This window comes from Artemia franciscana, chromosome 18 (assembly GCF_032884065.1).
Source record: "Artemia franciscana chromosome 18, ASM3288406v1, whole genome shotgun sequence".
In the NCBI taxonomy this organism is placed as follows: domain Eukaryota; kingdom Metazoa; phylum Arthropoda; class Branchiopoda; order Anostraca; family Artemiidae; genus Artemia; species Artemia franciscana.
In genome coordinates, this window is record NC_088880.1 from 14,725,543 (window position 1) to 14,741,629 (window position 16,087).

The following is a 16,087-nucleotide window of genomic DNA, read 5'->3' on the forward strand; positions in this document are numbered from 1 at the left end:
ACGCATAAAATAATGATGGTATTAATAAATTTAAAAATATTTGAAAAATTTGGTTAGAGTAATTAACTTCCCCGTAGGACATTGTTTACTTTAGATTATGTTAGTTTAGATTTAGTTAAATTAGGTTCAGTTTGGTTCTAAATATCAGAAATGGGTTTTCATGATTCCCGTTTATTACTTTGGTAAATCTTTTACAATGCGTTTGCATTGCATTCTAGCAACTGCAGTAAGCTCAAAATTTCAATGTTTAAAATAGTTGTCAAGGGCTGAAGATATGGAGGTCAGAAATGGTTTTTAGCGCTTCTAATAATATTTGAAGATATTGGAGTATCTATTGATTATCCTTTGTACGTTGCTGCGAACTCAGTAGAAAGGAAAGGAAATTCAAGAAAGTCCTCCGTGGAAAATTAACCCCAGCGGAAAACTCCCCCTTCATGGAAAACTTCCTGGAAATTTTCTCCCCAATGGACAATCCTTTGTGGGAAAGGACACCCCCCCCCAGAAAGTTCCACCCAACAATTCCCTGCTGCAAAAATGTTCCCGACGTATAAAATAATGGTAGTATTAATAAATTAAAAAATATTTGAAAAATTAGGTTAGGGTATTTAACTTCCCCGTAGGACATGGTTTACTTTAGATTATGTTAGTTTAGATTAAGTTAAATTAGGTTCAGTTTGGTTCTAAATATCAGAAATGGGTTAAAGACCTAACTTAAGCTAATCTAATCTAACCTAATGTGTCATCATCAAAACTTGCATTAAATTGAAAAAACTGACAGGCAACGCTGACTAAATCCTAGGAGATAAAATGGTATTCTGGACATTCACTGGTGAATGTCAACATTCACCAATTTGCAGACCTTTACGGTGACATATACACACATAGACACATTCGATTTTATTTATGTAAGATTGGGTAAAACGAATTCAAATCTTTTCTTTCTGAATATATCATTTATTAAGAACATACCTTTAATAAAAACTTCGGCTAGCAGCAATCGAAGTTCGATGTCTATAAATCTTTGTGCTATTAATTACCTTGTTTAGAAAGTACGGCCATGTTAAGTTACATATCTGATCATGTTAGATGACATGGCTATTGAGCCACGTTGTGTAGGTTTTGCAAGGAACTTGATTAGTATTATATATCACTAATAGCGAAGCATGTCGGGCGACAAAACATGAAAAGAAAAGAAAGCATAGTATATACGGCGGCATACGGATTGGCTAGATTCGTACGGTGTGTGTCTACTACTACTACTAATAACTCACCGCAGCTCCAAGCCACCTGAGGCCAACACAGATACGCACGCTCCTCCTCCAACTTAATCTATTCAAGGCCTCCCTCTTTATACCCTCCCAGGAAGTTCTCCTTTTCTTTAAATCTTTTTTATGACATCCTTCCACCCCAGAAAAGGACGACCTGCTTTCCGTGTTGCCCCAGACGATTGGCCTGAAAGGACTATCTTCGGCAATCTGTCATCCTTCATCTTCAGAACATGGCCTAGCCATCTCAACCTTTCATTCATTATAGCCCCAGAAAGCGGGATTGAACCACATTTTTCGTACAGCCTACCGTTTGAAATATGGTTAGTTAGCCCGGTACCCAGAACAATCCGTAGGCAGTTTCTCTGGAAAACATCTAATTAATTTTCATCCGTTTTTCGGAGCGCACATGCTTCAAAGCCATATTATATGTCCCTTATTGCATATCTGAATAATCCTATCATGATATCTTACACTAACTGTTTTTCCTTTTCCTCTTTTTCCCTTATTGTTTCACTTACTATAAAGTAGTTCCATCACTGTAGTAACCAACAATAGCTTTTTTTTGGTTGTTGTATTCATTTGGGATTCTTGTTTTCGGACTGGAACACTATCCTGCTTTCTAACATTGTGAAAATGCTACCGTTTTCGGAGAATGAAAAAAACTAAGAGTAAAGGGTAGTGACAACTATCACATCACCAATACATGTACCCAAGTATCATAAAAGAACGTGTACATCCATGTCCAGTTTTTATTTATTTATTTTTTAAGGCAAGGAAGGTCTTGACAAATTTTGAAAGGTACTGGGGAAATTATGTTAGTGGTTGGCTGAGTAAAACATGGATGACAGTCATTGTTTCCAAAGAAAATGTTTTCAGGTTGTTTTGATTGAAAGATAATCAAAAGACTTAGAAATTAAACCACTACCGTGCCAACAGTTGCGCTGTATAGCTATCTCCTGGCAAAGTTTCTAAGCAGAAAAGATTAGCTTTAAGAATTCTGGTTAATAATGTCAAAGCGTGTAATAATAAGATGTGATTGTTAAGTATGTTTTTAAAAGAAATCTTTATCGAACCAACCATTAAATTTTTGACAAATTCCAAGACAGCTGGGAAAATTTTCTATTCTCTTCACCTCTTGGGACTGACTAGCATTTCAAAAGCTGCAAACATTTTAAATTCTCAAACATTTCTTATAGTGATCCACCACTTGTTTTTTTTTTGCGCCTGTCGTGTCAAGAAAAATCTTAATTTCTAATCGTCTTTTAGAAATCCCGTGATATTTTTAAAGAATATTACTCTGAAAATATTTTCAGTCTGAACAATTACGCTGTGTACTTTCACTTCAATTTGTAATTCTGTAACTATTGGTATTAAACATTTTTGCAAAAAAAGGGGAAAAACCTCTTACACTACCTATTTTCAAAAGCACAGTATCACCCATTACATTTTGACATTTTATCCTCTTCCATTGTTTAGATTAATTTTGTCACGCGAAAGAAATTTGCAATCTGGCTTGTCAAAATATGATTATACCGAATGATAAAAAAAAGCGAGTAAGTCAGTACAACCTCAGTACAATCTTGACCAAATTTGTTTTGGTACTTTTGTCTTTTTGCCACCACACTTGTATCGCGAACATGAGACAATAACCAGTTTTCTCGGTCTTTGTGCAAGACAATATTAGGTTTGGCTCGGTGGGAAATTATATGGGAAACTTATTTCATTAGCATTAACCAAACTTCAGTTCTCGATAGAACTTGAGTGTGGTGGCTATAAGACACAAGTACCGATTTTTTTCATTTATTTATTACTTATTTATTAGGCTATACCACCAACACTCAAGTTTACGCTGGGTAAAAATCGAAAAAACCGGTTTTATTTGCCCGTTTGAGGAAACAATTAATTTGGGCTATATGTTTGCAAATTCTGGGGGGGGGGGTAGGTTAGTTTATTCCCACTCCCTAATGTGCAAATATATAGTCCAAGTTTGTTTCTTAAGCATTACATTTTCATCTTGTTCTAGTGTTTTTCATTGGGATTAACCTAACTTCACTTCTTGAGTCTTGGCGGTATAATACATAGAAATAGACATAGACATACTATTTTTTACCAGGATACACCAGACTATACTGCATCGGATACACTGTAAGACGCCATTGAATCATGAATCTCAAACCCTAAAGTATATTCAGAAACAAAATTTTTTTGGCGGCATGAATTCGTGCTTAAAGTACACACAAGAAGACTGTGCACAGGAGCGTAGGCAGAGGGTCGTGGGGTAGGGGCGGCGGCACCCTTCCTCGAAATCCTATATTGTGCCAAATTCCTGGACACGTATCATTCAAATTATCAAATCAAATTTATTACCTCTCCCCTGTTTTTCTCTATATCAGTTACATAATATCCTTGTCTTTTAATTTTTCAACTTGAATAAAAAACAGGTGATTCTTTAAACTCCGTATCCCATAACGTTTAGGAAGAGAAGGGTGAATGGGTACGTAGGTGTGTCTAAGAGGTGGTAAGGCGGTTCCTATGCGCGCGCAGCCCGTAGAAAATTGGTGGGAGTATCCCATTAAAACAAAAAATTAGTTATCACCGTTCTTTGTTGAGGTGTGTATGTGTCCAAAAGTGTGTATGTGTGATTTTAGTTTGAGAGGATTAGATTCTCATGTAGATAGTCTCGATGCTTACTTTGGCGCAAAACTCATTCAGCAAAGAGGCTATTTCGGGAGTCAGCCGTTGCCATTTCAGTCCAAGCAGGTTAGTTTATGTACTTTATAGAAATATACCAATCATGAAACTAAAGTGTTTGTTAATTTTGCTATTGGATAGGCCTACAGGGGCGGATATAGAACTAATATATGGGTAAGGGACACAGCCTGGCCTCCCTAGATGGCGTTTTTCTTCCCTTCACCTCTTTAATGCGCGCAACTTTTGACCTTCTGACTGGAAAGGGCCCTAGAGTGTAATTTGCTATGGGGGGACTGATTTCACTGACCCTAGATGCCCCCCCCGGTTGAAAGTTATTATCTTTAAAAATCTTGTCAAAACCTAATTGGCCTAAATATTTCAAGTATCCACAGAAGCAGATCAGTTTTCTTTAGTTTAACTCTGCCTTTATGGTAGGCTACTGTATGGGTCATTTGTTATCGTCATTTTCACTTGACTTGGGAAAATCGGGGTACTTTTGTATTATATAAACACACGGGCGAAGTGGATTGGTGAATGCCAATGGAACAAAACAAAATTTGATGAAAATACAACACTTTAGTAACAAAACCGTGAAAACTATTTCAAAGAATTATGGAAAGGGGGCCGCCCAGAGCGCGTAACCTAAAATACCTACTAGATATTTAACTAAAAAAGCTATAATGTGGTTTCTCAACGAGCTGAAGGTTATTGTCTGGTATAGACAGCGTGAAAAACCGGGTATTCGCGATACAAGCTCTCGAGTGTATTTTATATACTACATAAATTACCAAAATTGGCTCCAACTCCCCCCTCCCCCAGGATTTTGCCCTTAAAACCATCCCTGATTGGGTAGAAACCAGACACAGATAGATGTAGGCTACGATTCGAATCTCTGCTCAATATATCTTTTACTCCCCACTCATGTACATGTGCTTGTACTCGATACTCTCTTCTGACTTAGACTAAACATGTAATAACGAAGTAGCAGCACCCATCATTCGATTCACAATTCAACACTGTTTCCTACACTGACCTTGGAATTGCGCCCTAACTTGTCCTTCACCAATTGGCCCCAGGCTATAACCTTTTTTCTGGCTCTTTTTTTCTTTTGATTTTTTTTTACTGTCATTATTTCTGATCTTCAACCAATTGTTGATGATAGTCAAATGCAAAAAAAAAAAAAAAAAAAAAAATACTGCTAACCAAGAAAGTTTTAGGTAATTTTGTTCCAAGATACCTTTTATCAAGGTAATATTATTACAAAAAATTAGTAGGACTAGTAGCATTATTCCATCTTCAATACTTTTCCCATTTAACACTCCTCCCATGGCTGCTGTCATGAAACTTTTCTCGCTCCTTAATGGGACTAGGCATTGCCCTAAGCTGTACACAAAACTTGCAAAAAAGAAAAAGATTGTGATGTCAAAATTCTCACTTTATAATGAGGTAAAAATTCCGACCGGTCACATTTCTCTTTACTTTAATCCAAAGTTTTCAAGTTACATGTTGACCCTATTACCAGGGGAGGGGCAATTATCACCGTAGCAATCATTACATATGAAAAGTATTGAATAGGGAATTTAGTGGTAGTTATTTTTTATTATTAATGTGTTTCCTCCTCAGGAGCAATCGTGGCGCATAATTACCAAGTGTTGCATATAGTCTTAAAACGAACAAGGATTTTCTATAGACTAGGGTTGTATTTGACCCCATTGGTGGGGGGGGGAATAGTTATGACGGCAGTGATTATTATATCTGGAAGAAACGTTGAATATGGACTCAAACGGTTTGGTTCTTTTTATATTTTATCTGATTTCTGTCGTTCCAGAGCATGCTCCACCTAAGGATATAGCCCCTGGACTATACATAAAAGTCTTCTTACTTGTAGTTTTTTTTCGAATTGTGATTAGTAGGTAATATAAACCAACCATTGATGAGAAGTGTGACATCAGGGTGAAGAGGGGCGAGGCTGTTGAGATGCAGTCAATCTGGAAGGATCCAGAACATCACAAAAATAGAAATGTTTATGTTTGTAGGCTTACCAGAGGAATAACTAATTAATATTAGTTTTTAGTTCAGAAGACGGGATAAACTAGATGGTTACCATATTTTATAGTAGGTTGGAAAGCGATCCATCCGGGGTCTTTATTTTTTTTATTTTTTTTGCCTCCACTTTTTCTATTTCCATACTTCCATACCCTTTTCCTATATGCAAGGCTTGAAAGACTTAGAGATGAGGTCTGTCCCTAACTTCATTTAAAACATTTTCTTTGTGCTTGGTATTAGGCTAAAGCTTTTTCTTTGAGACTGCAATGGTCTAGAGTATTTTATTGTAATTTTCCAGATAATTTTGAGAATGACTTTCTACAGGAATAAGTTCTATTACGTCCTCACCCTCTCAAGATGAAAATTATGCTTAATACATTTGGATATGCTTATGAGGATTAGGAGAGCTCAGTGATACACTAGGACGGAGGTGGTTTTAGGATAGGGAAACTGTTTGCATGTTTGACGTCCGCGACTGGCCCTGATGTTGTAGTAACATCCTGTACATCATATTTTGTTCTATTTATTAAATATTAAATTTATTTAAATACTATTATTTAAGTATTTAAATATTATTATTTAAATATTATTTATTATTTATAAATATTATTAAATTATTAAATATAATAATAATAGTTATATTATTAAATTTATTTGTATAATATAAATTACACAAAATTCGTTCTTTCGTCTTCTTTAGAAGCAGGCAACAACTCATTTCCAACTGCTCTGTAAGCTTTGAAAACTTCATACGTAATGTTTACAAACAGATTCATACCTGTAGACAAGGGAGGTGAGGTGTACGTAAAAGCCCTCCCATGGTCGATTCCAAGAGCCCTCACAGGCAAATTAAAAATAAAGTACAAAAACGCAATTTTCGGGTTTTACTCACCCTTGTCAAACAGTTCGTGGTAACGAATTGTAGTAAGGAGCGACCCGGCTCAATAGTAATATATCAATTGCAATCACTCAATAGTAATAGTCTCAATAGTAACCGAAACTCAAGAAACGGAATTTTGATACCAATAGTTTCATCAAAAGAATCGTATTTTAATGGTGATTTTAAATTTATAAGATTCGTCAAATTTAACCTTACCCATCAAAAGTTACGAATCTGAGAAAATTTGCCTTATTTTGGAAAATAGGGGAAAACACCCCCTAAAAGTCATAGAATCTTAACGAAAATCACTCCTTCAGATTCAGCGTGTCTGAGAACCCTACCGAAGTAGCTACAAGCTCCTATATACAAAAATATGGAATTTTGTATTCTTTGCAAAATGAATGATCAGGGATGTATTTTTATTTGTTTGTTTTTATGACACTTGGTATTTAGCAAGTGACACGCAAATTCTGTCGGTCTATCTGTCGGTCCCGGTTCTGTTAGTTTAGGCACTTCCAGATGCCTAAGGGCTAGGACGCTGGGAGCCCTTTATGAGCTAGGACGATGAAATTTGGTAGGCGTATCTGGGACCAGACCAGATTAAATTAGAAATAGTCGTTTCCCCAATTCGACTATCTGAGAGGGGGAGTGGAGGGACGGTTAGTTTGGAAAAATTAGAAAAAATGAGATATTTTTAGCTTACGAACGGGTGATCGGATCTTAATGAAATTTGATATTTATAACGATATCGTGTCTCAGATCTTTTATTTCAAATTCCGACTGGACCTGGTGACATTGGGGGGATTTGAAGGGGGAAACCTAAAATCTTGGAAAACGCTTAGAGTGGAGCGATCGGGATGAAACTTGGTGGGAAAAATAAACACAAGCCCTAGATACGTGATTGACAACCAGAATAGATCCGATCTCTTTGGTGGTGGGGGGGTTTAATTCTAAAAAATTAGAAAAAATGTGGTATTTTTAACTTACGAAGGAGTGATCAGATCTTAATGAAACTTCGTATTTAGGAGGACCTCGTAACTCAGATATCTTATTCCAAATCCCGACTGGATCCAGTGTCATTTGGGGACTTGGGGGGGGACCGGAAATCTTGGAAAACGCTTAGAGTGGAGATATCAGGAAGAAACTTGGTGGGAAGAATAAGCACAAGTCTTGGATACGTGGTTGACAAGCACAAGTTATAGATACGAGATTGACATAATTTGTACGAATCCGTTCTCTTTGGGGGAGTTGGAGGGGGTGTTAATTCGAAAAAATTAGAAAAATTCAGGTATTTTTAAGTTAAGAACGGGTGACCGGATCTTAATGATATTTGGTATTTAAAAGGAAATCATGTCTCAGAGCTCTTATTTTAAATCCCGACCAGATCTGGTGACATTGGAGAGAGTTGGAGGGGAGACCGGAAATCTTGGAAAACACTCAGAGTGGAGAGATCAGGATGAAACCAGGTGTATAGAATAGGCAAATGTCTTAGATACGTGATTGACGTAACCGGACTGGATTCGCTCTCTTTGGGGAGTTAGGGGGGTCTAGTGCTTTGGCGAGTTCGGTGCTTCTGGACGTGCTAGGACGATGAAAATTGGTAGGTCTGTCGGGGACCTGCATAAATTGACTTGATAAAGTCGTTTCCCCCGATTCGACCATCAGGGGGCTGAAGGGAGAGGAAAAAAAGGGAAAAAGAAGCACTTTAAACTCACGAGTAACTGATCGGATCTTAGTGAATTTTGATATTTAGAAGGACCTCGTGTCTCTGAGCTCTCATTTTAAATCCCGACCGACATTAAGCCTCTGAATTTCCTTTTAAATTAATCTATTAATCCTTAGTACTTTGCTAGAGCTCTTGCCACATGAGCTCTTAGCTCTTGTTTTTTTTTTAGAGATGATCGTAGCAACCCTGTTGTACTAAAATGTCACGAGAGGGCTCATTCTAACGAAAATTAAATGTTATAGTGCTCTTTTTAAGTGACCAAAATTTGGAGGGCACCTAGGCCCTCTCCCGCGTATATTTTTTCGCCAAAGTAATCGGATCAAAATTTTAGATATACCTTCTGTTCAGCTTAGTCGAAAGCCTAATGCACTATGTCTTTGGGGACGACTTGTCTCCCACAGTCCCCGGGGGAGGGGCTGCAAGTTACAAACTTTGACCATTGTTTATATATAGTAATGGTTATCATGAAATGTACAGCTGTTTTCAGGGGGTCTTTTTCGCGTTGGGGGGGGTTACGTGGGAGGATCTTTCCATGGAGGAATTCGTCATGAGGGAAGAGAATTTCCATGAAGGGGGCACAGGATTTTCTAACATTATTAAAAAAAAACAATGAGAAAATAAATATTTTTTTTCAACTGGAAGTAATGAGCAAGATTAAAACTTAAAACGAACATAAAATATTATGTACATAAGGGGTTTCGTCTCCTCCACAATACCTTGCTCTCTGCGCTAAAGTATTTTTAGCAATTTCAACTATTTATTCGACGGCCTTTGTGATTCAGTGGTCATTTTTAAAGTTTTGCGACAAAATTCAAGCTTTAGTGTAAAGAGCGAGGTGTTGACGAGGGGGCGAAACCCCTCATATACGTAATGAAAATACATAAATATAGAATTTCGCTATGTAAGTTAATTCGTAAGGTAGTTATGTTTATTACCAACAAAAACTTTCGTAAATAAACAAAATATAGGTGCATTTTTAAGTAACCAAAAATTGGAAGGCAACTACGTGTCCTCTCCAATCCCTCTTTTTTTTATCAAAGTCTTCCGATCAAAACTATGAGAAAGCCATTTAGCAAAGAAAAAATTAATATTCAAATTTTGTTTAAATTTTTCATGTGCGGTGAGCCAAAATCAAAACATGCATTAATTCAAAAACGTTCAGAAATTAAATAATAAAAAAAAAAACTTTTTTAGCTGCAAGTAAGGGGCGACATTCAAACTTAAAACGAACAGAAATTACTCCGTATATGAAATGGGCAATCCCCTCTTCAACGCCGCGCTCTTCACGTTAATTTATCTTTTATTTTCTTTAAAAGTAGAGTTGTGACAGAGTCAATCTTTAGCGCAAAGAGCGAGGTGTTGAGGAGACAACCCCTTTCATATATAGAATAATTTCTGTTCGTTTTAAGTTTTATTGTCGCTCCTTACCCACAGTTAAAAAAACTTATTTTTTTAATTATTTAATCCTTCCAAGGATCGGACCTGTCTAACAGTATTATAACATGCACTTTAAAATGACAACAAATTTTAACAGCACGTTTGAAAAAAAAAACACTTTCCAAAACATGGACGTTATGTAGGTTATTCCTTAGCTCAATCGAATTATTGAAGTACTTTTTTCTTCGTCTTTCTCTTATGGATTTAGAGGGTGAGTCCTTTTGTGTTATTCGCCCCCTCGCTATTCGGCCTGGAATTTATTTGACTACAGTTCACCCCCAAGCTGTCACGTGTTGTGATTTGTTGCATTTCCTGAATCTGGTTTTCATTGTATAATTTAGATAGGTTTCCCAGCGCTGGAACTTGTTTGTTCCGTTCTTGAAGAACGTCTGAATACGATAGGGCATGCCTGCATCATAAAATCAAAATACATCACTTAAAAGAGATAAGAAAATTAAAATATTATGAGTTTTAAGTTAGTAGATTAAATGAAAAAGAAAAAGAAAGGTTGATGCTCTGCACTTTCTATTCTTAAAAAAACTATGCTTCAGTTCCATTGGTTTATCTTGGCGACGAATTTTCTTAGTCACATTTTCCTTAAGTGTATGTAAGAATGGTAAGCCAAAAAATAGAGAACCTGATTAGTTTTCTTCCTGTATGAAATTTGAAACCAGTGAAAAAGTGCGGAAAAAATGTTGAGTCGCAACATTTGAAAAAAATGTAGTCTCCGTGGCAAAATCGTACCTGAAAAAAAAAATACCTCTAGTGATTTCAAGACCACAGAGTGTACTTTTGGGTGCTCTTTGTTTGCAAAGGTAAAGAAAAGAGAAAAAGAACCGTTGTACCTTGGTGAGTTCTATGTTATTTCTACTGGGTAGACTCAAAAGTCAGGCTTCAGTGTTAAAATTGAAAGAAGTGATATTACTGCCCTGACAAACTGTAAACTATTGAACGTGTTCCATGCCCAACTCTCAGCTGTTTTTGAATAATTTTTCCTACTCCAATGAGCGTGTCAATGGGCACCTCCTCTGCCTCGTGCTTGCTGGAATGTTTTGAAGTTAATTTGAGTTATTAGCAGTGGCGATTGTAAGGAAATTTGTAGTGCGCAATATAGAGCGCAAAAACACAATACCAAGGTCCTAGTGCCAGGCACGTATTATTGTAGAAGGATGAGGGGAAGAAGACTGAAGCCTCAAAAGTACGTTTTAGGCTCAGGTTATGTTCATAGCGATTTAGAGCCAGTGATTAATCTATTATATCCCACTGAAAGGGAAATTTTAGGGTTAACAGTGCAATATGGGTGCTGTGGGGGTAGTTCTTCTATTGCGAAAACATCGCTTTTAATGAAAAAGATAGTTTCCAAAATTGATCCACTAAAAGCTGTATTTTATCCTGAAAAGGGGGGATAAACACCCTAATATCAAGGATAATTCTATTTTGTCGTGGAAAGCAAACTCTTTACGAAAAAGAAACATTACAATCGCTAATTACTTCAAAGAGGGCAAAAAGTTAGACAGAAAATGGGTTAATAATTGGGCAGTGACTTAACTGGATAATCGCACGCTGTAAAATCCCAAAAAAGGCTTCACTCATGTATCTAGATTCCTAATAAATGTCCTACTTTTGCCAGAAATCCCAAGAAACCATGGGGAAATTAAACATTTCATAAAATTTCGGGGGGGGGGGGCTGGGCCCGAAGACCTCCCCCCTGCATACGTGCCAGCCTAGTGCAGTGCACGCAAAAATACCAAGGTTAGATCGTGAACACATAAGTAAACCTTGTATTTGTAAATGCATAAGTTGTAATGATTGTTTTTTTTTACTTGTCAATATCTTGTCCAAATAATTGCTTTGTTTCAATTCCTTTCGCTTAGCTATTATTTCACACACCTTTCAATACACGTTGGTTATTTTGTATGCCCATACGCCCCCCCCCCACTCTGAGCAACTTTCTCCGAAATTTACGGATTTGAGCCACGTTTACGTTGCTTGTAAATTCTTAGCCACGTTCGTCTGATGTTGTATTTTACAGCACAAGGGGATGTATCTTGCTGCTTATCCAAATTCCTGCACATATTATGAATTTCATCTACAGTAATTCAAAATAGTATAAATTTTATTTACTTAGGATATGCAAGGAATCTTCCACCTTTTCGTTTTATTTCTAGTTTCTAACTTGGAAAATGCCTACCTTTTCATTCGTTTTTCTTATCCCTTGGTTTGGTGACTCACAGTTTCGGCCATACATCACACAGCAGCTCCCCGAAGGCATCAATCGGCTGCAATCTTTCTGCACCATCGAAAGAGGCTGTTGAAAGCGGTGTTTTTCACAGCAAGATGGCAGTATAAGCTCGGAAAGTACGGTGCTGTTTTTCGTCAACAATTGTCTCTATAGGGTTAAAGAAGCCAATATTAAACTAATCCTGGATTTTCATTATTTGGAACTCAAAATACTAGTATCAAACATTAAAATGTATCAAAATGCTACTATTTCTAATAATTGGAGTTGTGCTATGTGTTTTTATTGAAATTGATTCAAATCAGAAAGATTTTCTAATCATTGAAGCTATCGAATGATCGGGCCTTTTCTCTATTTCACAAAGCTGCTGTAATTTTTTATCTCTTTGTTTGTTTCTAGGTAAAATGTCTCTAAGAAACCAAAAACCCTATCATAGGAGCTTTTGATCCTTTTGCAGATAGCCTACCTGGTATTTTTAGACTTGCTAACAATTTGTGCTCCATATCTTTTTTATGAAATTATTTCTAAGAGATAACTTTTCGGTGCGAAGTAAACAATCTATATTGTCTGGAGTCGTCATTTTTTTTATAGATACATCGTTTTTTTTTAAAATATGTTCAATAAAGTGTTTCAGTAAAAAACAAAAACAAAACAAGAAAAAATAAGGTGCCTAAAACAGTCTGAAATTTAAGACCCGTTTCTTCCGTGTTTTTCTTTGCCGCATAAACCCGTCGCAAAATCAGATGTGTTATCGAACGTATAGGTAGATCCGGTTTTCTTTGTTTGTATTCATTTTTGGGTGTAGTGCCAAAATTTAAAACACCTACCCTATCCTGGCTTTAAAAAAGATGCTGCCTAATTTTGAGAGTGATGTCAACAAATCTGTAATGTAGAGTATTACGAACGTTGTCTAAACACTACAAAACTTCAGCCAACGCTTAGACCACAGGGTGACCTATGCTGTCCTTCCATTTGGCAGGCAATAAGAGTGTAAAATCAGATATGTTCTTTAAAATCAATGACGTTGGACTAGAGACATACAAACGAGTATAGTTGTGATCGAGTTTAAGCCATTGCTTGGGACAGAAAGGCCCATCATGAATTTTCTGGGGAGGGGCTCAAAAAGGTTTGGTATTTGGGCAACTTCTGTTGAGTAGGGTAAAGATTAAATAATTTCGCTAAGGATTTTGGGCAAATTCAAATTCATAAGAGAAGTAGGAAATGGTAAAACAGAAAGAAGAGAAAAATAAATAATAAATTTATTAGGGAAAAAAGTACTAAGAGCTTTGACTGGCTCATTAGCAGTAATTAATCGGAGAAAATGTCAAAACTGCTCGAATTTGAGCAAAATTCGGGAAGACTGTAAGAATAACGAAATTTTGTGGGTTACCTAAAAAATTACCATTTCTGCTTTTTGAAGTTTGGGCATTATCATAAAGATTGTTTTCAATGATCTTCTGATAAGCAATGTTCTATCTTGGATTTGATTTAAAGGATTTTTTAGGGGAAAGTACCTGATCGCAATCCGAGGTGTTATTATTATATTGATAGGCTACTTTTTGTTTTATCTGTGTTTTTTTTTTCAAAACAAGCATTAAATGTTTTAATTTCCCTCTGGCTATTCAACTTTGTCTTTTTTTCCATTTTCTCCGACGCTTTTTAATTGCTTTCTTTGCATTTTCTTTTCAAAATGTTAAATTTTTCTCTCTTTTTCGATTGGGATATCTTTACCATATAAAAGACACCCCCTCCCAATTTAAATTTATCGGTAAATTTCGCCCTTCCCTTAAATACCAAATATGTTCGGAACATATTCCGACATGTGATTTTTAACATGCTTTTTAACTCTAGATGTTGAATTTCGAAATTTGTCTCAAGGATTATCGGAAATTCGAGAAACCAAGTCGGTTTTTGAAACCACCAATATCTCGAGTTAAAACTTAGAGCCAATCCTAAAAATCCAAATGAAAGTGTTTTTTATGACTGAGGTACGATAATGCCAACATTTGCAGCCTCGGTTCCGATACGATATCGATTCTTATTTAAATTTTGTTTTTTTATGAATTCAATATGTTTATCATATTAATATATGATAAACTTTAGTCAAATTTTGTTTTATAAATACAATATTTTTTACCTACTGTTAGCGGGAGGATTCCCTCTTATACAGCTTATTTTTTGGCTATCTTAAGCTTAATTATTTTACTTCTATTCTAAAAAAACCCAAGCTGTTATTTATTTTTTCTTACTTATTTGAAAGTTCTTAAGCCGAACTGGCCAACCATGACAAAAAAAAACAAAGAGACGTAAAATTCAATGAAAAGACAACAAACGAGACTGCGGCCAGTAGAGAGAAAAGAGGAAATACTAAAACAATGCGGATATTTTACCTGTATGCAAACTAGGTGGTGTCAGCATAAGAGAAACAAAGATACAAAAAAAAAACAACACTAAACCAAAAGAAAACCACCACGAATATTAATAAAATACAATTGTCGCAACTGATCCACGTAGGGACAAGAAGTTGTTGTTAGAGTTACTTCAATGAACATCAAAGCAACTGAGGAAAACATTTTGAAAATTGAAATTAAGCCAACTATTATGTTCTGTAATAACTCTTGTTAGCTATTATTGAAGCAACTCTCTTTGGGCCAGTAGGTAATCTAACCCCCTGGTGATTATGTAAAATCTTAATTTCCTTATTGTCTTATTGGTTTAGTTTTCAGAGGACAATTTTAAATTGGGCCAATATTTAAATTTCCTGTGTCCCTGTTTATTGAAAGATTAGCAAACATGTTTTTTAATTCCTATAGTCTCCCTCACCCACTGAAAAACCCCTATCACTAGAAATAGCCGCGGCTTCATCAAATTGCGTGGCCTCATCAAATTGTACAATATGTTCAGGATGAAAGAACGTATGTTCAGCCAGAGCCGAAAAAAAAGTTTCAAGAATTTTGCTTTGTTGTAACTTTTTTTTTCTATTGAGTTGCGACGTTCAATAAATCTTTCAAAAAATTGTTGGTGAGTTGTACCAATGTAAACCTTTTCACGAGAACAAGAAATTTTGTACATCCCACTAACTAAACTTCTCCGGGTTTTAATTAAGGAAACTATCTGTTGGTCTCACCCATTGGAAACTTGTATCAATGTCATGTTTACGCAAAATTTGTTTAAATACATCTCAAAATAGGTACATTAGACAAAGAAATTGAAACTTCTGGACAGATTTGATTCTGAAGGCTGTGAAACTTCAATAATTCTACTGTTATGTTTAATAGGCCTATATCTATTTTTATTACTTTATCAATGAATTTAATCGAGTAACTATTACAAAATAAAATATCCCTCAAATACAACAATTCAAAATCTAAAAACTCCTGCGAACGAATTCTGAAAGCTCTATCCACCAGTGTAATCACAACCCCTCGTTTCACTGAAATAGGGCGGCACGAATGAAAATTCAAATACCTATCACCGTGTGTATGCTTTCTGTATATTGAGAATAGTAAAGGGAAATCACTTCAAACTCATTTTCTTCTAACTCCACTGTAAATTTTATATTTTTATCAAAAATATTTAAATGTTTATGGAGAAGGTCTAAGGAATTTAAACCGTGTTTCCAAATGCAAACCACATCGTCCATGAATCTGCCCCAGAAACAAGGGGAGAGCCTAAAACTGTGTATAACGGAAGTTTCAATAGAGCCCATGAAAAGATTTGCCAACAAAGGAGACAGGGATGCCCCCATAGCCAAACCAAACACCTGTTTGTAAAAATTCACCCCTAAAACCAAAATAAAG

General features: G+C 36.0%; 1 protein-coding gene across 3 annotated transcripts in view; it reads left to right on the forward strand.

Annotated features, from left to right (window-relative positions):
- The window catches only part of LOC136038658 (zinc finger protein AEBP2-like), a 147,883-nt gene that overhangs the window by 62,930 nt on the left and 68,866 nt on the right, over positions 1–16,087 (forward strand). Inside the window, exon 1 of one of the 3 annotated variants that reach the window (XM_065721918.1) lies at positions 3,856–4,028. The exons of the other annotated variants lie outside the window; for them this stretch is intronic. Coding sequence (XP_065577990.1) covers positions 3,952–4,028 — 77 coding nt within the window. The 5' untranslated portion in view covers positions 3,856–3,951. Of the gene's footprint in view, positions 1–3,855; positions 4,029–16,087 lie in introns of those variants that run through there. 3 annotated transcript variants of the gene reach the window in all.